We start from the raw sequence: 23,960 nt of genomic DNA on the forward strand, positions 1-23,960 counted from the left end.
CAGCCGACATCCATTTATGAAGCAATCAAACATGGCCGACTGACAGATCCGGCCTGTGATTACAAGCTACAGGATGAAGTGTAGTGGGACAGCAGACTCTCTCTCTGTGTGTGTGTAAGTCTTCCTTTCCTTTCTGTCTGTATACCTCCCCCTTAAAAGGGGGAGGTTCAAATTTGCGGAGCCCAGTTTCTTGGATAAAGTTGATGACAACCGAGCTCGGACGGGGGAGATTACAGAGAACAGCCCGGTCTGAAGAGTGGGTGGTGTGTTTCTGTCATCCGTCATCTGTCTGTCTTCCTGTATCTGTGTGCTTGGTTGTGACTTGGGTAGAGAACTCTGTGTGTGTGTGTGTGTGTGTGTGAGCACTCATGCGTCTGCTTGTCTCTCGGTCTGTCTCTCTGTATATCCGTCCCCACCGGGGGACGTCCAGATATATGGAGCCGCGTCTCGTTGGGGGGGAGAGAGGAGAGAGAGTGTGTGTAGATTATATTTCAGGCCAGTCTCTCCCCGGTGGACGCCACATCCATCAAGCAGCACATTTCTTACCCCCCCCCCCCTCCTTTGTTCCCACCTATCAGCTTTATTGGCTGAGGGACATCCCTTCAAAAAAAGTAAATGGACAATAAGATGGATGACGGCGGCGGCGGTCGACAATCTGGAGATGTGCTGCAAATGTGGTCGGGGGATGGGGTAGGGGTGTGTGTGTGGGGGGGGGGGCTCCAACAGTCTCAAGTCTACCATAAAAGCCATCGACACACACACACACACACACGCACAACAGCAAATCACCGCTATGCGGCTGGCTCCACAACCCGCCGCAGCACGCCAACGCCGTTTTCACCAGCCCGGGTTTCCTTCCCCGCCGGCCCGTCGCCGCGCTACCCAACGGGAAGTCCATTAAACACATGGTCGGAGGTGTCGCTGGGCTACGGGCGAGTCGCCGGGCCATCTGTGTCGTCCCGAAGGGCCCGTGTCCACCGGCTCCGTCGCGAGAGCGTGGTGTCCAGCTCGCGGCGTGCATGTCCGCCAGGAAGCTGGCATGCGGGCGGGCGGGCGGGCGAGAGCGGCAAGGTGTCTGCATTTTTGCCACCTCCGAGTGTTGGTCACACAAACCGGGCGGTTTTCATTCGAGCCGTGACAAGAGACGACATGACCACCAGCAGCAGCAGCAGGGTGATGTAAAGCACCCAAAGGAGGAAGGGAAGGACACCTAGCTTACACACAGAAACACAGCACATGTTGTGTGTGGGCGGTGTACTGCTACGTGTGTGTGTCTTTCCACGGAATACTGCGCACATACGGACACACCTGCCAGCACGGAAAACGAGCAACAGGCAACTCAGAAATCCATTTTCAAATCTCAACATTTTTCCAGCTAAATAAAGCAGACATCTGGTCCAGAGAACAGAATCCCTGCCCCCATTTCCCCCCCAGTTGTACTTGGCCAGTTACCCCGCTCTTCCGAGCCGTCCCGGTCGCCGCTCCGCCCCCTCTGCCGATCCGGGGAGGGCTGCAGACTACCACATGCCTCCTCCCATACCCGTGGAGTCGTAACGTGTGGGAGAATCCCGCTATTCCCCCCCGAACAGGTGCCCCGACCGACCAGAGGAGGCGCTAGTGCAGCGACCAGGACACATATCCGCATCCGGCTTCCCACCCGCAGACACGGCCAATTGTGTCTGTAGGGACGCCCGACCAAGCCGGAGGTAACGCGGGGATTCGAACCGGCGATCCCCATGTTGGTAGGCAACGGAACAGACCCGGACGCCCCCGTGATAGTGTCCTCATTTTAATGTAGGATTCTTTGTCGTGAACATTAAGGCAGATAACTAAGTGTACTTCCATGCTTGTTGTTCTGACCTGACACACACACACACACACACACACACACACACAAGTCTGCCCAGGGAGTTTAGACGGCTAACATGGCGTGTTGTCCTTCCGCTCACCTCATATTTTACGGGTCTAGCATGCTGGATGCCACGCTGGTCACCTTCCTCTCACCGTCTCCAGTGCCCCCATATGATGAAGGCACTTTGGGAGGGATGGATGGTAATGCATGTTTGTCCCCAGACATAATAAAACAGATTGATTTTCTCCCTGAAAGCAGCCTCGCCTGACGCGTCAAACCCCTTTTACTGTTTTTGTGGCGATAGTAATCAATTGTGTACTTTGGTTTCCCCCCCCCCCCACCCCCACCCTCTGCTGATGTGAGGGACACCTCCGCTAAAGGCCCTGGACTTGACATGCCCTCCTGTAGGATTTCTATGCAGAAAATGTATCAGTGCTACTTATAGTACTACTATGATAGGATTACTATGTAGCAAAATGTAGCACTGCTATTACTTCTTCATACAGTCCTACAATGATACGATTACAATGTAGCGAATGCACTACTACTACTGCTTCATATAATACCACTATGATATGATTACAATGTAGCGAATGTAACACCTCATTATAGAACTTCTGTGATACGATGATTACAATGTAGCGAATGTAACACCTCATTATAGAACTTCTGTGATACGATGATTACTATGTAGCAAATATAACACCTCATTATAGAACGTCTATGATACGATGATTACTATGTAGCAAATATAACACCTCATTATAGAACGTCTATGATACGATGATTACTATGTAGCAAATTCATTACTACTACGGGCGTCCGGGTAGCGTAGCGGTCTATTCCGTTGCCTACCAATACGGGGCTCGCTGGATCGAATCCCCGCGTTACCTACGGCTTGGTCGGGCGTCCCTACGGACACAACTGGCCGTGTCTGCGGGTGGGAAGCCGGCTGTGGGTATGTGTCCTGGTCGCTGCACTAGCGCCTCCTCTGGTCGGTCGGGGGGGAAGGGTGAACTGGGGGGAATAGCGTGATCCTCCTACGTGCTACGTCCCCCTGGTGAAACTCCTCACTGTCAGGTGAAAAGAAGCGGGCGGCGACTCCACGTGTACGGGAGGAGGCATGTGGTAGTCGGCAGAGGGGGTGGAGCGGCGACCGGGACGGCTCGGAAGGGTGGGCTAATTGGACGGGTACAATTGGGGAGGGGAAAAAAACTTATTACCACTACAAGTATTTTGTCATGCAGCGCTACGATATGATTACTATGCACCACTGTATGGTGCCAGTCGGTAAACGTATCCGTCTTTCGCAGTGGCTTTGGAGAACAGCGTGTAGTCAATAAGTAAACATACATGACGCGCGCGTGTCATAGCTCATTCTCTGTTGAATCTGTCGTCAGGGCAACCAGTTCTGTCATCCTACGATGTCACAAACACGCTTAAAAAAATGTTGCGCAACCCTTTTAAGATCCAATTCTACCTCCCCGCTGAGCGGTCTTGTAACCATCAGGACCCCCCCCCCCCCCCGGAGACTCATCCTTCACCCCCAGGGGTAACAAACAGGGCCGAATTCTGTTCGTGTCAGTCTCCCCACATCCACACCGTGTGGAGAAACGGCGACACATCACTCACCATGACATCGGCAAAAAAATAAATAAACAAATAAGTAAATAAATCCAACATCCCATTACCGGCTTCCCGCCCGGCTCTCCCCGACGTCTCCGGCATCCTGAAATCCATGAATAATTTTTTTTTTCCTGTTCCCTTTTTCCTCGCAGTTAAAATATTCACCGACGCCGTGTTTTGTGTTCGCCACAGAAAGACGAGGGGGGCGAGCGGCGTGTTTGTCGGAGGTGTGCCGTGGGCGCCTCGGCCTCATCCATATGCACCGGCCCGTTATCAGGGGCCGCTTTGCCTCATCGAGCGGCGAAGCTGCTTTCCATTTCTTTCTGGGAAGCGGCGGAGGGGGGATTCTGTCTCGTAAAACTAAAGTGATAACTTGCTCCGCCGCCTTCGTAAACTTCTGGGGGACGGAGGAGACGAGAGCCGTGGTCACCGGGAGAAATTACCCCTGAAGAAAGACAACGAGAAAGCAGAGGATCAGTGTGTACCGGGGTGGTTTGAGAGACGGCTTGCCCCGGTGGTTGTGAAATGCTTAACGGTGGGGTTCTGACACCTTGAGATGCTTTAATGCGAGTCCTTCCCGCTTTCATTACAAACTTAATTGGAATACAGGGCGGAGCGGGAATACTACGGGGGACCATTAGCGCCTCAGTGCACGGGGCCTACAGCGGCAGGCTGCAAACAAAGTTGCATCCTTCCTTCCCGTGAACGCCGTTAGGGGAACGGCGTCGTCCCGCTCGTCAACATCTGCCGTGTCGTTAATTGGCCCCACAAAACGCCACACATGACTGGGCTCGAGCGGCACGCCGACAACGCATGACGCTGGCGAGGGGAGCTCGCGGGCACAATGGGAATTTCAAAGCTGCGGCGGACCACAAAGCGAATCGGCTATGTTGCGTCGTCTACACAAACGTCTCTCGAGAGGCCCGACGGTTTACCCCGGCTCACACAGCGTCCTATGATTTCCACAGCAAGGAAAACGTGGACCGGATCACGGAACGGAGACAGGAACACAGATCTCAGGTTTGAACCACATGGAAAGGAGCGTGGAGATTTTGAAGGTATTATTTGTCAACATATTAGGTATAGTTAAAAGGGGGGTACATTCCTGCCGCCTGTTGCCCAATGACTGCTGGGATAGGCTCCAGTATCCCCGCAACCCTGGGCAGGATCAGCGGTTCGGATAATGGATGCAATGGATGGATATTCCTACTTTTGTGACAACTTGCTGTAACTATTGTATGTGTATAAATCATCTCTGCCATTTTTCCCCCCCAACCAAGGTTTCGTTTGGTTTCCTCAAAAGTTGCTCCACACCCAACTTTAATGAAACAGGCTGTTTGGGCAGGTTACTAACACAGACATATTATTCATTATTCATCAGCCATTACTCCGATTGGCTGGCAGTGCTACTGGGCTCGCCCCCTACCTTGACAGAAACAATGGCCGCCAAACCAGAGGCTATCTTGCTTTCCACATGGGTGGTCTTATGCAAAATCTGGGTTGATCGTCCCCGGTGTGACATCATTCTGAGGGCCAATTCTGACTGGTTTGTTCAAATGGTGCTATTTGGTCACATACAACAAACAGGTGAAACAGGCATGCTATTTCAAATGCTGTGAAGCCATGGAAATTGTTCTCCACACTCACCGCAAAATCTACCCCAAGACAATGCAAACCTGGTTTACCATAATCCCCCACCCCCCCCAAAAAAAGGGAAATTCAAATTCTCAACCTTATTTCTGCCCATCTGCAACAGGCATAGCACATTAAAAAACACCCATCTGCAGTTGTTCCCGCTTGTTTCCGCATCTCTGGAGCAACAGGGAAACCCAATTTTTCTGGCCACCAAGTGAGGTATCATCTGAAAAATCGTCGGCTGGAAAAACCACAGCCTAGCGGGGTTTATTATACTTAATCTACTTCAAATATGCGGTGCAAAAACACAGCGGCGTTCTTTCAGTTAGGATACATTTCCTACGGTGGCAAAGATGTCGCACAACACTAGCATGGAGGAGCCTGCGTGCGGCAATGCCTTCTGGTACTTGCATCTAGCTCTGCCTCAAATTAGCCTCTTCTTCTCCCCCCCCCCCCTTTTCTCCCCAATTATACCTGGCCAATTACCCCACTCTTCCGAGCCGTCTCGAACGCTGCTCCACCCCCTCTGCCAATCCAGGGAGGGCTGCAGACTACCACATGCCTCCTCCCATACATGTGGCGTCGCCAGCCGCATCTTTTCACCTGACAGTGAGGAGTTTCCCCAGGGGGACGTAGTGCATGGGAGGATCACGCTATTCCCCAAGTCCCCCCCCCCAAACAGGCGCCCTGACCGACCAGAGGAGGCGCTAGTGCAGTGACCAGGACACATACCCACATCCGGCTTCCCACCTGCAGACACGGCCAGTTTTGTCAGTACTGACGCCTGACCAAGCCGGAGGTAACACGGGGATTTGAACACGGATCCCCGTGTTGGTAGGCAACAAAACAAATTAGCCTTTTTTATGTCTACAAATCCGGTAAGGTTTTGTTGTTTTTTTGTTTTTTTTTTGTTAAATCCACTTTGGCTCTCATTACCTAAAACAGGCAAACACTACTGGACATGAGGAACACAACAGATTCACATTTTACATTGAGAACAACAACAACAACAGCAATCCCAGACTATCCATTGTTCGGGTTACCTGAAACAACAGCTGGGAAGTGCCGCCGGCGATGAAAGCTGGGAGAATGTAAAGTATCCGGGTCATGCTGAGAAGGCGTGGAAACAAGCCTCCTCTCCCAAGCAAACGTCCAGCCTCTGGCCAATAAGCTGGATGAACTTGGGAGCAGGGTGGCTTTCCAACGGGACATTAAGAACTGTAAAATTACGGTTTTCACTGAGACTTGGTTGAACCCAGCAACACCTGACTCCGCCATTGTCCCTGCAGGAGTTTCTATTCACCGGCGAGATCGAACAAAGGAGTCAGGGAAAAGAGGAGGGGAGGTGCCTGCTTCATGGTCAACAACTTGCGGCGCTCGAATGTGGAAGCTCTTTCCAGCGGATGTTCTTCTAATTTAAATCACCTTATGATCAGATTTCGACCTTACTACCCCTCGAGAGAGTATACATCGGTCGTACTATCAGCGGTTCACAGCCCACTGCACGCTGACAACACTCGAGCCCCGGACGAGCTGTACTGAGTTATCAACCAGCACAGCCGGAGACTGCTTTGCTTGTGGTTGGTGATTACAACAGTGCCGATCTGGAGACAGTCCTGCCGAGATTCCACCAACACGCCGGCCTCCCTACGCATGGTGATAACACACTCGACCATGTTTCAACTCCATTCTGGCCCGTGACGCGATACATTCAGTGTTGGTCTGACCAATCGGACTCCGTCATTGCTTCTGCACTACGGACTGGCAAGTTTTCCAGGATGTGGAAAGTAACATTGATAATGCACAGACGCCATCACTGGATATATTGGCACATGCATCGACGATGTTGTACCGAGGATTATTGTTTGGACATTCCCAGATCAGAAGCTGTGGGTAAACGGCAAAATCCACGCCATGCTTTAAGTGCAGACCGCCGCTATCAACTCGGGGAATTCGGACAAACACAGGAAAACCTGGTATGAACTCCGTAAAATGATCAACGCTGCTAAGGGACAACAAAGGGACAAAGTGGAGTTACGCTCTCCCAGATGAACTGAACACTTTTAATGCATCCTTTAAGGACCTGCCTCTGTCATTTATTTTCAGATACACAAATGGTCCAGGACTCCTGCCCAACGGAAATAACGAGGGCAGACATGTGCAAATCCTTCCAAAGGATTTATACGTACATGCAAAACTCCTGGTCCAGATGGTATCCCAGGACGAGTTCCCAAGAAGCACGCAGACCAGCTGGCAGATGTATCCACAGACATCTTCAACTTCTCCCTGTTCCAGTCAACAGTCCCCACATGCCTCAAAAAGGGCCATCATCGTCCCAGTCCGGAAGAAGCCAAAGGTGCTCTGCCTAAATGACTACCACCCAGTAGCACACACACCCCTAAACAAATCAGCAGGACAGCAGTGGAGAGAGTCAGCAGCATCAGGTTCCTCGGGGTGAACATCAGCGAGAACCAGACCCGGTCACACCACACCAGCATCGTTGTCAAGGCGGCAAGATGATGGCTCTTCTTCCTTCGCAGGCTGAGGAAGTTTGGCATGAACTCCAGGATACTCTGCAACATCTACAGGCGCACCATCAAGAGTATCTTGATCGGCTGAATCACAGCCCGGCATGGCAGCTGCACCGCCCTTGAACCGCAAGGCTCTACAGAGGGAGGTGAGAACAGCACAGCACATCACCAGGACTGAGCTACCAGCGATACCGGTCCTCTACACCCAGAGGTGCAGGACAAAAGCCTAGCAGATCGTTTGGGATCAGCCACCCCAGCCCCCAACTGTTGACTCTATTACCATCTGGCAAATGGTACCGGCACACCCGGGCCCGAACCGACAAGCTTAAGGACAGCTTTTCCCCACAAGCCATAAGACTCCTAAAGTCTGGACACTTGAGCATACACACACACACCCCTCTCTCTCTGCCCCCCCCCCACCCCTCCACAAAATGTAGGTTCACTTTATTCTGTACTGTTCGTTTTCGGCCATACCACTCCGGCACTATGCATATAATTATTACAACTACATGCCTCTCTATATACCGTTATATTTACACGTCTACTGTTGAGTTTAGATTTAATGTGTGACTTTAGCCTAAATTTGTTTAGTCTTCTTCAGCCTGTACACACTGTGAATTTTAGCTTACTTTTTTGCTATTTTAGCTTAGTTTTCATTTCTCAGGCTGGACTGTAAATACTGTAGTTTTATTATTTTAATTTGTTAATCTCAGATTTTTTTTTTAAAGTTTCAACTTAATCTATTATGTCATACTCTTCAGTTTTTTTTTTAATTTGTTTTTTTTGAGGTTGAGTTGACGATGTCTAAGCATTTCATAGCCAGCAATACCTGCCACGATGTATTATTGTGCATTTGACAAATAAAACAACTTGAACCTGTGTAGGCGCTGTGGGGAAGATGGAGCAGGAGGAGGAGGAAACTGATTCCTCCATCAGGTGGTGCAGCACAACGAGGACTGTATCGCTCCAATCCACTACAGATTACACACACACACAAAACCACTGGTGGACTTTCCCCCTTTTAAGTCACCGGTGCTCAGAGTATTTGTCCGTCTCCCATGCAGAGACCCTGCACATCGGTAAAAACACGTGGGGTCATTTCACGGGATGGAGAAAAACAAACCCCCCAACAAACAAACTAAAACGTGACCATTTTGATGTTGTTTTCCCCCTTATCTGATGACACAAACGTTATCGGGGTAAAAATGAGGGGAGGGACTTTCACAGAAAGAGAGAGAAGCCTTGAAGAGAGGAAGACGGAGGGGGGAAACAGGCAATCGATGGGGAAATGTGGGAGGGGAGAAACACAAGAGTCGGACGATACGACCAAGAGTAAAGAAAGAAAGACAAGCAGAAGGGCAAAACAAACAAAAGCCAAGGAGGATGAACTCGGGGATTGACAAGCTGCACCTAAGAAAAAATGGAAGGAACAGGAGGAAGAGAGCAAAAAAGAAAAAGAGAGAGAAAGAAAGAGAGAAAAAGAAAGAGCAAAGCGAGGAGAGAGAAAAATCCCTGTCCCTTTGCTCCGCCGTGAAAGGTAAAATCAGCCCTGGGAGAGGAGATGGCTCCGCTGCCTGACAGAGAGGCGTTCATATTTCCATGCAGAATACCCAGGCAAGAGAATGGAACGAGGGCGAGCGAGAGAGAGAGAGAGAGAGAGAGAGAGAGAGAGAGAGAGAGAGAGAGAGAGAGAGAGAGAGAGAGAGAGAGAATCAGCAAGCCATAAATCTCCCACAGCTTGTGGGGTCGGGCAGGCAGGAATAGTGTCAAAATTGTTTGTGGGTGTGAAGTGAAGGGGGTATGGGGGGGGGGATAAGGGGGTGGGGGGGGTAAAGAAGGGGTGTAGGGGCGCCTGCTCTTCAAGTCCACCCCACCCCTCGACCGGGCGCTGACACCGTGAGTCCGACAAACCACCTTTTCCTCATTTACATGCACACATTTCACCAGCCCTGCATAATCACGATTAACCAGCCGTCTGTAAAGCAGCGTGTGTGTGTGTGTGTGTGTGTGTGTGTGTGTGTGTGTGTGTGTGTGTGTGTGTGTGTGTGTGTGTGTGAGAGAGAGAGTGGCACAGGGAACTGTGAACAGTAGGTGGACAAAAAGAGAGTGAGGGGAAAAAAGAGTGCGAGAATGATGCATGGAGCGCATGGGGAGAAGCAGAGCAGAGAAAGGCAGAGATGAGAAGACCCGAGAGAGAGAGAGAGAGAGAGAGAAGAGAGAGAGAGAGAGAGCGAGAGATAGAGAGAGAGAGAGAGGAAGGTTTAGTTTGTCTGCAGCATGTGAATGGCAAGCTTTGCATTCTCCTGTCATAACACCCCCCCCTCACTTTCTCTCTCTCCCTCTCTCTCCAGCTCAGTTCACCCCAGAGAGGCTTAACTGGCATGACTGTCGTTATGTACAGTGTTTCAAAAGCACACTGTATATGGTAAAATTAGCAGCAAAGCAACTCAAAATCACATTATGATCCATACTATTGTTATTTTAGAACGATACAAATCAAACAACACGACAATGAACCAGCATTACAACTTGCTCTGTTCCTCTACGCCTCTCTTTCACTGCTCTGTCAACATAAACCTTAACAACATATGAGTGATTGACATAACATGGATGAACGACGACCTCGTAAAATATTAATAAGAACAAGAATCTCTCTTTTCTCACTATAGACGGCGTTTATGTAGCGCTTTCCTAGTCTGCCGACCACTCAGAGTGCTCTACCGTGTACGCCTCACATCCACACACACATTCATACACTGATGGTGGAGGCTGCCATGCAAGGCACCAACCTGCTCATCAGGACCACTTAGGGGTTAAGTGTCTTGCTCAAGGACACTGGGACATGCTCTCTGCAGGAGCCAGGGCTCAAACCAGCGACCTTCTGATTACTACATGACCCACTCTACCTCCTGAGCCATGCCGCCCCAGGTTCAGGTTGTCCCAAGACAAACATGTTGCATATTTTCATGTTGTCTCTGAGGATGTGTCCATTTGTATGTGTGCGTGTCGGTCCTGTGTGATGGCATGGCGGCCTGTCCAGGGCGTCTCCCCGCCTGCCACCCAATGACTGCTGGGATAGGCTCCAGCATCCCCGTGACCCTGCGAGCAGGATAAGCGGTTGGGATAATGGATGGATGTTTTGCTTGATAGTTTTGAGTTTATGTTGTGATTATTACTTGTATGTTTTAGTGTGTTGGTTGGTGTTGGGTTTTAGCAGGGATGGCGTCTTTGCCATCCCTCTCTCTCCATCATGGAGTGCGGGTTCCGTGATGGTGGAGGAAGTTCTCCTTGCTATTGGTGATTAAGCTGGCCCTGAAAATCTGTCCTACGCTTCATGAATGAGAGAAGCGGTGGTTGTATTTCTGAAAGAGGACGGTTTGTTGCTCAGGATGATTGAGAATGGCATCTTTCTTAATGATGTTTACCCGCAGGTTACACCGCTGTCCGTGCCATCCACCTGGGTTACCACATCAGCTGCTCCCCCATTTATCCCCAATGAAGCACTGGAGCGAGAGCTTTGATGCTTTGGTAGTATTAAAACCACGGGTTTAGGCTGCAGAAATTATAAACTTAAAACATGTAAGTCACTAAAGCGACAAATGGGTTCATGTTTTTCAATTCGCCAACACAACCACTAAAGTTCTCTTTCAGGATTAAACACGAGGAAGGGTTTTACATGTTTTATGCTAGCACGGGTAGTAGCATGACGTGTTTGGAGTGTGGGGACGTGGGTCACAGGCGTCTCGCCTGTCCACATAGATGCGATACAGTACAGCAGAAAAACCAGTGCTCAGTCAGCTGACCCCCAAATGAACAGGCGAGAAGAAAAAGAGGCGCCGTCATCCAGTACCCCAGATAAACTAGCTGAGGAAGATCAAACTACCTTGCATAATACAGTGGCAGATGAGAGCCCGGCTGTTCTGAGTGCAGTGCAGGTAGAAGGCGGGAACAGAGCTGTGGGTCTGCTGATGGCGGAGGCAGCGAAGCCCAGAGCAGGAGAGGAGGCTAGGGAATCAGGAATCAGGAACACTTGTCATTTTATTTCATGGACTTGCGTGCATGAAATGAAACTAAATTTTGTTTTCCCCAGCCCACGGCAGCGCAACACAAAGACAAAAACACATATCCGAAAACTGCAAGAACACATATATCCAAACCAACATATATCCAAACTAAACAAAAAATCACTGTCCAAGGGAACAAACACCAGCCAGGATGACTGTCGGAACTGCTGGCCTGCATGGGTTAGCAGTTAGCTTAGCCTGCGAAGGGAGGGGGCGGTGAAGGAAGGGAAGCGGGCTGGTGGAGACACTGTGGTAGTCGAGCCATCTGTTAATGAGCGCACTTCAAGCGATGATGATGATGATGAAATGGAATATGACTGAATCTGACACCATGTCTGTGGCAGACTCACAGCTTCATAGTGGTGAGCTGCACATACTAGAAGAAATTAATGATTTCCTTGATGACACATTTGGAAAGTCGGTCAAGGTAACTGATTATTTTTCTGATGCTAATACATTTATCAAAATGGCGGTGACACTGCAAAAATTAGTTGGTGATGAGTTACTAAACAAAAAGAAGTGGTCCCGGTTGAGAAAACACCTTACAACATTAAGGAAAGAGTTCAGGTCAAGAAAGGAAAAAAATGTTAAGACTAAGAACAAAAAAGTAAAATGATAAATGTGTCGCACTGGGTTTTTCTTTTACTATTGTTTTTTTTTCTATCTGCCTGTGTTTTCCCTCTCTAATTTTTCTGTGCAGAGGTTGAGGGTTGGGTCTCTAAATATTAATGGTGGGAGGGATAGAAAGAGAACTATAGCTTCCAAAATGTGTTAGCAGAAAGAACTAGATGTAGTGTTTTTACAGGAAACACAGTTATAGCATGGTGAAAGGGTCAGTATTTTCTTAGCCATGGGACTAATTTCAGCACAGGAGCAGCATTTCTTTGTTTACGAGGGTTAGGTGTAAATATAACATCTGACACAAAGGTAGTGAAAGGGAGGGTTCTAGTGGTCATGGCAGAAACAATCCGGCTTATTTTCTGTTTTATTAATGCATATGCTCCTAACCAGGGCTCAACATTTTTTAAACGATTGAAGGATGCATTACAACAATGTGATCAAAAGGATTGTATTGTGATGGAGCAGATTGGCATTGCACCATAGATTTCACAATAGACAGAACACGTGAAGAACCTCACTTACACTCATCCACTGTTAAGTCGCAGCTACTCACTCAGGTGTAATAGACGTATGGAAGGTTAAGCATCCACAGGTTAGACAGTGCACATGCGTTAATGTTTCAGATGATAGGGTTAGTGCAGCCAGATTAGATAGGGTTTACATATCACAAGGATTTAATAAGTTACTGAAAAGTTTAATTTACCCGATTTTACTGATCACCACCCTGTCACTGTAGATATACATGCTCCTCCCTGGATTAACTCACCGCTATTGTGGGATAGATGGCACCTGGTCTGGCTCCTGTTATAAACAGGCTGCTTTCAGACTTTTATTAACACTTCTGGGGCTATCTGGGTATTGATCTATGGGAGGTGCTGCAAGAGTGTGCCAAGACTAGTCTATTACTAGTCTCCTGTCGCCACGCAGCTCTCTTTCTTCTTCCTAAGAAAGGAGACTTGGCCCTCATTAAGAGTTGGAGACTTGTTGCACTCTTATGCAAAAACAACAAAAACTTTTTTCCAATGTCCTGGCCAACAGACTTAATTCTTTTTTAGATTTGCTGGTCCATAAAGATCAGTTATTGTGTGCTAGACAGATCCATCATGGATAATCTTTTTTTTAATGAGAGATGTGTTGGATATTTGTGATTTGTATAATCTTCATGATGGTATTTTATCTCTTGACCAAGAGAAAGCTTTTGGTCATGTTGACCATATTTTTTATTTTCTACTTTGATGGCATTTGGTGTAAGGGAGGGTTTTCTAACATGGTTGGGATTGTTATATAAGGAGGGGCATCATGTATGGTTAAGGTGGGTGGGTTAAGTCATTTAGTTCCTCATCCGAGAGGAATTAGCCAGGGCTGTCCAATCTCTAGAACTCACTGACTACTGAACCATTTTTAAGTAGATTTAGGCTTAAATTAATAGGGCTCTTCCTACCGGGGTTGCCACATAGTTCCCCATTGGTGGTATCAGCATATGCTGATGACCTGGATCTTTCCATAAAAGACCAGAGTGATGTAGGGATTTTAATTGCATATTTGGGGCTGTATGAAAAGGCCTCCTCTGCAAAAGTTAATTGAGAAAAGAGTGAAACCTTGCAGGTAGGTCAATGGAGAGAGAGGAATTCTCCCAGTCAGCTAGGGGTCTTAGACGGGGGAGGACAAAGATGAAGGTTTTAGGTGTGTTCCTAGGAACAGAGGACTTTCAAAGGCAGAATTGGGAAGTTGTTGAGGAGGTATGTGCCAGGCTGTCTAAATGGAAATGGTTGCTTCCTCAGCTTTCTTATCGGGGAATGATTCTGGGTTGTCAACAACTTGGTTTCCTCAACCCTATGGCACAGACTGATAGTCCTACCTCCACCAAGGGGCCTTATTGAGGAAATCCAGAGGACCATTGTGGATTTTCTCTGGTCAGGTCAACACTGGATTAAGGTAGCTGCATTGTACCTACCAGTACATGAGGGAGGACAAGGCCTCATCGACATCCCATCCAGGATAACATCATTCAGGCTCCAGATTGCACAGAGACCATAATACAACTTTGGACTTAGCTGGCAAGGCACAGCTCAATTGTTCCCGAGGGCAGCTGGCTGACTTGGGTACCATTAGCAACTGCTCCTGCTCCAGCCTGAGGTCGTGGACCTTACAAGTTTGACACCTTTCTATAAATCAGTCTTGCAATCATGGCAGACTTTCAGTTTCCACTGAGCACCCATTATGACACAAGGGATGTGGACTTTTGAGGAGCCACTGTCTGGTAATGTTTTAATCAACTCCCTGGTCTTGTTATCTGTTAGCCTGCGGTCCAGCTTGCGAGAGACTCATTGTGTCAAGGTGGGGCATCTCATGAAAACAACTGTTGAACATCTTGCAGAGTTCACTGGATAAAGTCTTTTTGAATATTGCAAAGGTTGGTGGAGGAGGTCTGTACATCACTGCCCCTAAGAGTGTTGCTGAGAACCATACTCTGTCTGACCAGTGGGATGATGAATGTGAGTATTTATTTCCCTCTCTGACTGTCTCTCCTGTTGTTGGGAAGTGGCGGGAGGAGGAGGATTGTTTTCTGCCTTTCAGAACTCCAGAGTAAGGGAAATTTGAGACTATGGGTTAAAAGCAGCCTATTACTCCCGTGTCAAACTGGCACAGGAGGTGGACTGAGTTTTTTGGCCCACATTCTTCCCCAAAAGGCTGTTGGTGGTCCCTATACAAGCCCCCCCTTAGACAAACAAATGGGGGACCATCCGGTGGAGGATTGTACATAGGGGTTTAGCGACAAACATATCTAGTGCACCTGGATCCTAGCATGGGGGGGTGGGATGTCCTTTCTATTCTAGCAGGGAGTCATTACAGCACCTTTTCATTTTACATCCTAGACTTTATTCAGTCAATTAATTTCATGGTTTCAGAGTCTGGGAGAACGTTTTCCTTCCTTTTGAATATTTTCTTTATGGTCCATGATTTTCAGGTGAAAAAAAGTCTGTCCATGTGCTCATATATCACAGTGTTGGGCATAGTTAAACTGTCAATTTGGAAAACCGGAAAGAACCACATTCAAGATCAGGACCCTACATGGCAGTACTCACATTCTACTTTGCGTGGAATTTGAGTACTATAAACTGAGCGGTAACACAGATACCTTAATGAACATCTGGGGTGTTGAGGAGGTGTCATTTTCCGTTGTTGAGGATTTCTTCATCATTAATTTTTGAATAATTTTCGGCTTCATTTGGTTTTGTTTTGTTCTCTTTTTTTTAACATGGTCACTTTGGTTTGGATAGCGTGAGTAAATTGTAAATAAAGGTCTTTTTATTTAGTTTTGTTTTGTTCTCTTTTTTTAACATGGTCACTTTTGTTTGGATAGCGTGAGTAAATTGTAAATAAAGGTCTTTTTATTTGGTTTTGCTTTGTTCTCTTTTTTTAACATGGTCACTTTGGTTTGGATAGCGTGAGTAAATTGTAAATAAAGCTCTTTTTATTTGGTTTTGTTTTGTTCTCTTTTTTTAACATGGTCACTTTGGTTTGGATAGCGTGAGTAAATTGTAAATAAAGGCCTTTTTTAAAATTCTTTCTGTCTCTCTTTCTTCAGTGAGGCTGTTCCTATTCCACCCCCCCCACCTAATTTCCACGGTACCCATCTCCCATCCCTGTCTCTTCCTCCGCTAAACTGTGTTTTAATGGTCCTCCTGTCCATTCCCAACCCATTTCCTTCATGCTCCATATCTCTCTTTCTCTATCTCTCTCCCTTTCTTCTCCCATGGTGGCCATCAACGGGCAGGTAGAGCTCGCCTCCTGAAGGAGGTTTGCTTGGGCTAAAGCGGCAGGATTAGAGCGAGGCCGCCAGAGATCAACTGGAGCACTCCTCTAAATGGTGGTGGTAGACCCGAGGGATTTGGCCCGCCCGGTGGATTCAAAACCCTCTTTTATGCTAAATCTGGAGAGGAGGAGTCAACACTATTCCTTGATAGATGGATCAAAGAGGTAGATGGAGGAAACCCAGATGAACATGGGGAACAGCACCAGGGATGCCAGAAACTAGATATTGACAGTGGTCGATTTGTAAAAGTAAGTAAAAAAAATTCAGATGGGATGGACAGTCACTTTTCATCCATCCAGCCATTATCTGAACAGCTTATCCTGCTCTCAGGGTTGCGGGGATGCTGGAGCCTATCCCAGCAGTCATTGGGCGCCAAGCGGGGCGACACCCTGGACAGGCCGCCAGGCCATCACACAGGGCTGACACACATACATTCATACCTAGGGACAATTTAGTATGGTCGATTCACCTGACCTACATGGCTTTGGACTGTGGGAGGAAACCGGAGCACCCAGAGGAAACCCACACAGACACGGGGAGAACATGCAAACTCCACACAGAGGATGACCCCATAGTTGGACTACCCTGGGGCTCGAACCCAGGACCTTCTTGCTGTGAGGCGACTGCGCTAACCACTGCACCACCGTGCCGCCTGGTGGCACATTTTTTCCCACCCCCATTGTGCAAAGACCCGCCCTTACTCTGCCTCCAATTGGCTCCAACCCTGATATTCTTGACCACCGACTCACTCCTCATGCCTAAACCTAACCAATAAAGGCAATGAATACTAGCCAATCTGAGGCAGAGTAGGGCAGGTCTTCACGGAATGTGGATCCAGATGCACCTGAGATCATTCATGTTGACTGGAAGCCTGAACAACTTGATGCTACGTGTCATTTGAAAGAGAACGAATCGATACTTTGGATTGCGATGACATAATCAACCTTTTCAACTCAGAGCCCAGAAGACTCCACCTTGTGTAGGCATAGCAGCCGCAGGTAAGCAAGTGTTTTGTTTTGTTTTGTTCGACCTGCTGTGGCATGTTGTGATTGCAGTTTGCAATCAGTTTGCAAATTGCAAGTTCTGAACTGTAACATATTCGTTTTTAAATCTGTGTTTGTAAGCTACTCTCGTACTGAGGGTTATGCAGTGTTGGATGATGCTGTGTTGCTTCCTCTTTTATGTATAGATAGCCATTCATCTAACTGGCTCATTGATATCCATATGGTATTCTGACACAAGCACAAGGCATACTGAAATTCAACATTGCTCCACCAGTCCCCCCCCCCTTATTTTTATACATATCTAAGCTTAAAAAAAACTGAGGTCCATCCACATTTTTCAAGGCCCAGTCATTGGCCACGTTCTGTCTCCGCCACTGCTCAGATGATTTGACTTTTAAAGGCAAGCTGCCTATGCTATAATACCACTGCAAAAAAGACAAACTGATCAAGGTGTTTCATATGCTTGTTTAAAGATATTAGACACCTACAAAAAATGGCCCCTCAAAAATAAGAAATAGAATAATTCATACAGGATGTTTTTTGCTAGTAATAAGGGGGAAACAATTCTGCCCATGGAACTCGTGGAAATACACTTGTTAACAAGATGCGCCACTTAAAAACGAGTCCTTATAGCTCAGGGAAGTTCTGCTTGTTGGGTGACTGTGTCTTATATTAAGTGTAATGAGATATTTTGTTTTAATATAAGACACAGTCACCCAACAAGCAACATTTCCCTGAGCTATAAGGACTCGTTTTTAGGTGGTGCATCTTGTTAACAAGTGTATTTCCACGAGTTCCAAGGGCAGATTTTCTCACTTATTACTAGCAAAAAACACCTTGTACTACTTACTTTATTTCTTAACAAGGTGCTCTATCTTTTTGCACTGGTTGAAGTCGCCATGCTGTTGCATTATAGGCTTTTTGTGTTACACACGCGAGAGGTAAGTGACACTGAAGGGTGGCACAGCGGTTAGTGCTGTCGCCTCACAGAAAGAAGGTCCTAGGTTCGAACCCCGGGGTTGTCCAACCTTGGGGGGGGGGGGGGGGTCAATCCCAGGTCCTTTCTGTGTGGAGTTTGGATGTTCTCCCCATGTCTGCGTGGGTTTTCTCCGGGTGCTCCGGTTTCCCCCACCCGGGCGCTGCACGGCAGCTTCCCACTGCTCCTAGCTACACAGCTAGGATGGATTAATGCAGAGGAAGAATTTCCCCACGGGGATAAATAAAGTAATAAAATAAAAAAATAAAATGAATCTTGTTTTATATGCTTGTTTCAAGATGTTACTAGTACGGTTTTCTTACCCCGCTGACAGATATTATTGCTTGTTTCAAGAAAGTGCACTTGTTTTATGATAATAGGACTCGTTTCAAGGCATTCACCCTCAATAGAAAAGATCTTAAATCAAGTTTCAGGATTTCTTTTCCCGATAGTGAAACACGTACACTTTCATGACACAAGCAGTACTACCTGCCAGTGGAGGTGAGAGAGTTTTACTGGCAATATCTCGAAACTGAGCGTCGTGACACAAAAGACACGATAAGCTGGTCTTTTGTGACGCGCCCGCAGCTCACACCGGCACATTCGCGGCCCGTCGCAATCGTTCCGGCAATTTCGGATCCCTGCGGCGGCAGAGCTGAGAAGCCGCGAAGCGCGATCCTGTAAGTTCCCCCAGTTAGCTTTCTAAATAAAACCCCCCTCTTCTCCTCCTCCTCCCCCTCCTCTCCCTTCTCTCTTTCTCTCCGCAAGGGTAAAGAGAGACATTTCACGTCTAATTAATGCACAGGATGGTTGTATAAAACGGCTAATGAGGCTGTGATCATAGTGGCGTGAAGGCAGGGGATACGGGGTGGGGTGGGGGGGTGGGGGGCGGCGGTGGTGTTGAGATCCGCTCTGCTCCAGAGACTTGTGAGCGTCACAGTTATTAGCCTGTCATAAGAGCAGAGCTGATGGGGAGGCTGAGGGGTGGTGGTGGGTGGATGGGGTGGCGGGGGTCTTGAGCTGAATGAATGGTTTTGCTGATTCCATTTTTCCTCCCCAGAGTCTATAAGGTGCAAAAACCCTCGGCCGCCTTGCGGAATAGCTCGACCAATTCCTCCACGACGACGTCTACGAGCACAATACATCTAAAAGCCAAGTCCAAACCGTATCTGTGAATGAGTGCGTTTCTACATTAAGGGCATTTGAGCACGTGCGCGCACATACAATTCCTCCAAGAAGTCAAGGAACTCCGAGGGAGAGCTCTGAGTGCCGGCGTTAGATTTCAGCTGGATTCAGTCAAACACTGTACACCATCACGAGTGTGCATCAGCCACAGTTAACACCATCAATCCATCCTTCATCCAAACCGCTTATCCTTACTCAGGGTCGGGGGGGGGGATGCTGGAGCCTATCCCAGTAGTCACTGGGCGGCATGCGGGAAGACACCCTTGAACAGGCTGCCAGTCCATCACAGGGCCCACACACATAGGGACAATTCAGTACAGCCGATTCACCTGACCTACATGTCTGTGGACCGTGGGAGGAAACTGGAGCACCCGGAGGAAACCCACGCAGACACGGGGAGAACATGCAAACTCCACACAGAGAAAGACCTGGGAACGACCCCCCAAGGTTGGACTACTCCGGGGCTGGAACCCAAGACCTTCTTGCCGCGAGGCGACCGTGCTAACCACTGCGCCACTGTGCCGCCCCCAATTAACACCAAAAGTCCAAAATGAACTACTGTTAATATGAAGCCATATTCCCTTCCACTTGATGTGCTCTTCTACAGCACACACACTACAGTACACACTACAGCACACACACTACAGTACACACTATAGTACACACTACAGTACACACTACAGCACACACTACAGCACACACTACAGTACACACTACAGTACACACTACAGTACACACTACAGTACACACTACAGCACACACACTACAGTACACACTACAGCACACACACTACAGTACACACTACAGCACACACTACAGCACACACTTTGGTGCAGCAACATGCAACAGGATCTGTACAGTTTTAATCTTGAGGATCTCAGCCATTCATTTTACTTCTGCACAAAACTACATACCTCGCAGTAACTGGACTGGCTGTGGTCTACTTATAGCACACCTTTATCATCACACGCCTCAAATATTGCTCATACCTGGGTCGGCATCCATACCAAGTCCTTATGTATCATCACGTCTTTATTTTTGATTGTGTCTTTTAAACTTCTAGTATACTTGGCTGATAAAACCACCTAAGAAACTGACAATCAACCCACCAATCAAATCTTCACGAAGGACACGAACAACTTTCAACGCCACACCAACCCCCCTCACCCAATCTCTGAAACAAACACTAAACATTCCTGACACGTTTCATAACACTTAAGAATGCCGGCATCGAGTAACAAGTCGTCAGAGAAATCCTCATCGGCGCGGGTTCGAGGGGACCGGGAGAAACCGCCGTCCTTCTGCGCTCTATTCCCCCGGCGCAGCATCACACCAGCAGGATGAACGAGCCGCACACTGGCGGCTCTTTAAGCTACTGCTTCTCACTCCAAACACATCTGCTGGTGAGCTAAGAGCCCCCCCACCCCCCCACCCCACCCCCCTCCCTCTCTCTGTATTTCTTAGTTACGCTCTCTCGCTCCCTCCGTGCACCAGCCTCTCATTCGCTTCCTTTCCACAAAGGCTGCTATGATCCTGCAGCTGTTTGGCTTGGAGCCCTTCCTCGCCGAAAGCAACGCTCACGAGCAGCGGCGGCTGAAAAAAACAACAACAACTATGCCTCGCACAGCTCATGTAATGAACCTCACACACACACACACACACAGACACACACACGCACACGCCGCCGCTGGCTGCACACCCAAGCCGGCGGTGCCGCCACTCACCTGTGCAATCTCATACAGCAGCTTGTAGTGCTCCTCTCTCTTCTGTAAAGTGCACAGATTGCAGCCCATTATAGCCGTGGCTGAAACGCTGGGCGTCCAGCTCTCCACGGGCAGCGGTAAGGACACAGGACAGGGGGGGTCGCCCTCCGGACCGGAGCGCCGGTTCTCATCAGTCACTCCTTTGCACGCATCGCTCCCGCGCGCCAACGACCGCAACCGCACCGCACGCGTGCCAACGCCGCACGCACATAGCCTCGAAAAACAAGCCCGAGTAACCTCACGCGCCTAGCCGACGGCCCCCCCCCCACCTCCTCCTCCTCCCTCCCCCCCCCCGCTACCCTTTCGTGCGCGGATAGGGATGCGCTGGGCTCCGGGCCGAGCGGTACGGAGGCAGGATGCTCTCTGAGCGCAGCCTCAGCAGCAGCGGCGGCGGCGGTTGTAGTAGTGGATTCACCCGTCGAGCCTCCTCGTCGCTCTCTTCCTCGCGCACCTCCGTCTTCTCTCCTCTCCCTCCCGTCTGTATTTCACAGTGCCATCCTCAGACAGACGCACACGCACATGCACACAAACACGCACACATGCACAAAACAGACTCGCGTGCCGGCTGGAGTTGTGACTCCTGCTCGCCGAGACACTCCCCCCCTTCCTTCTCCCTCCTCTTTGACTCTCGCTGCACATGACCACGCTGATACCAGCTCGCGGATAATGAGAGGGGGGAATATTCATGAGGGAGGCGGGGCAAAGGGGGCGGGGATGGGAGAGGGGGGGGGGTTGAGGCGGAGGGCAACGGTTCATTAAAAACTGAGGCGCAATTACACAATGAGGCTCTTTGTGAGAGCGGCGTCCTCGGAGCAGGGCTGACTACTCTCTGCAGACGGAGACGAGAGGAGGCTGGTCCGGGTTTCTCTAGACCCTACCGGCACCCGAGGGCAATTTCTTTCCCCTAACTTCTCCAACGTGTTTACAAATCGCATCTGTTTACGATGGACGACTGAAAAAAGAAAAAAAAATCTCTCGAGAAAATCAGACGTATGGAGGATCGCCAAGTTCCACAAATGGAAAACAGGGGGTTGTTTTTCACATATTTACCGATGTCGTATTTACTGGTGTCATATTTACTGATGATCTTGTTGTGAAGCATGTTTATTTACCTGAGTATTAAACGTGCTGCAGCCCTGTAAATACGGTTTGACTTGTTTTATCATTATCGTGAACCGCTGTAGTAATCCAATCAGAATGCAGCGCCACAACTGTAGCAATGGTGTCACGGATAATGAGAGAGAGAGAGACAGACAGACAGAGATAATGAGAGAGAGACAGAGATAGAGAGATAATGAGAGAGAGACAGAGACATAGAAAGATAATGAGAGAGAGATAATGAGAGAGAGCAAGAGAGAGAGAGAGAAAATGAGACAAAGAGAGAGCAAAAGAGAGAGAGAGAGCAAGAGAGCACAAGAGAACGAGAGAGAGGGAGATAATGAGAGACAGAGAGAGAGACAGAGACAGAGAGAGAGAGAGAGAGAGAGAGAGAGAGAGAGAGAGAGAGAGAGCGAGAGAGATAATGAGAGAGAGAGACAGAGACAGACAGAGATATTGAGAGACAGAGAGATAATGAGAGAGAGACAGAGAGATAGAGAGATAATGAGAGAGAAACAGAGAGATAGAGAGATAATGAGAGAGAGAGACAGAGACAGACAGAGATATTGAGACAGAGACAGAGAGAGATAATGAGAGAGACAGAGAGACAGAGAGATAGAAAGATAATGAGAGAGAGATAATAAGAGAGAGCAAGCGAGAGAGATTGAGAGATAATGAGACAAAGAGAGAGCAAAAGAGAGATAGAGAGCAAGAGAGAGAGAGAGAGAGAGAGAGAGAGAGAGAGAGAGAGAGAGAGAGAGAGAGCAGGAGAGATAATGAGAGAGAGCGAGAGAGAGAGAGAGAGAGAGAGAGAGAGAGAGAGAGAGCGAGAGAGAGAGAGAGAGAGAGAGAGAGAGAGAACCACACAGTTTCACCACTCTAGCCTGAATGTAATCTCTCCTCCACACCTTCACTAAGCTGGTTCCCAGCGACACCCTACAAGATACACATCTGTATGAGGTCAGTATGCAACACCACGCTTTACTTTCCAGTTACGGGACAGTTCTCTATTCTAAGGGAGGGCTGCCTACCCAGGACGTATGGAGACGGCGGCTCAGTGCGTGGCGACTATACAGGGCAGGACACGGTGAGTGATGCTCGTGACAGATGACACACAAGTCAACATGACGAGCGATCTTCCTGCCATGGTGGCACCGCTATATTCACAGCCCTGTGGTGATGACTGCACTTGTTTGACATCAGCTGATGAAAAGGTTCCAGTAATGATGAAAAGCATGGGGGCGTCCGGGTAGCGTGGCGGTCTATTCCGCTGCCTAACAACACGGGGATCGCCGGTTCAAATCCCTGTGTTACCACCGGCTTGGTCGGGCACCCCTACAGACACACAATTGGCCGTGTCTGCAGGTGGGAAGCCGTATGTGGGTGTGTGTCCTGCCCGCTGCACTAGCGCCTCCTCTGGTCGGTCAGGGCACCTGTTTGGGGGGGGGGGGATAGCGTGATCCTCCCACGCGCTACATCCCCCTGGTGAAACTGCTCACTGTCAGGTGAAAAGAAGCGGCTGGCGACTCCACATGTCTTGGAGGAGGCATGTGGTGGTCTGCAGCCCTCCCCGGATCAGCAGAGGGGGCGGAGCAGAGACCGGAGAGGCTGGGAAGAGTGGGGTAATTGGCCGGATACAATTGGAAAGAAAAAGGGGGGGGTATAAAAGCATGACAGACCAGAGGAAAAAGGAAAAACCCTTTTCTAAACCCAGTAAACTTTGCAGGTGTCTCTGCCGAGCGAGGTCTCCGGAGGACAATTTCCACAGACTTCCAGACGAATCCGCGA

General features: G+C 48.8%; 1 protein-coding gene across 1 annotated transcript in view; it reads right to left on the minus strand.

The window, feature by feature from the left end:
• Nucleotides 1-21,104, minus strand: part of LOC130114205 (PDZ domain-containing RING finger protein 4-like) — a 105,117-nt gene extending 84,013 nt beyond the window's left edge. The window contains exon 1 of the mRNA XM_056282014.1: nucleotides 21,036-21,104. Coding sequence (XP_056137989.1) covers nucleotides 21,036-21,104 — 69 coding nt within the window. The remainder of the gene's footprint in view (nucleotides 1-21,035) is intronic.
• Between the last annotated feature and the right edge of the window lie 2,856 nt (nucleotides 21,105-23,960).

The sequence above is a fragment of the Lampris incognitus genome, chromosome 6 (assembly GCF_029633865.1).
Source record: "Lampris incognitus isolate fLamInc1 chromosome 6, fLamInc1.hap2, whole genome shotgun sequence".
NCBI classification, from domain to species: domain Eukaryota; kingdom Metazoa; phylum Chordata; class Actinopteri; order Lampriformes; family Lampridae; genus Lampris; species Lampris incognitus.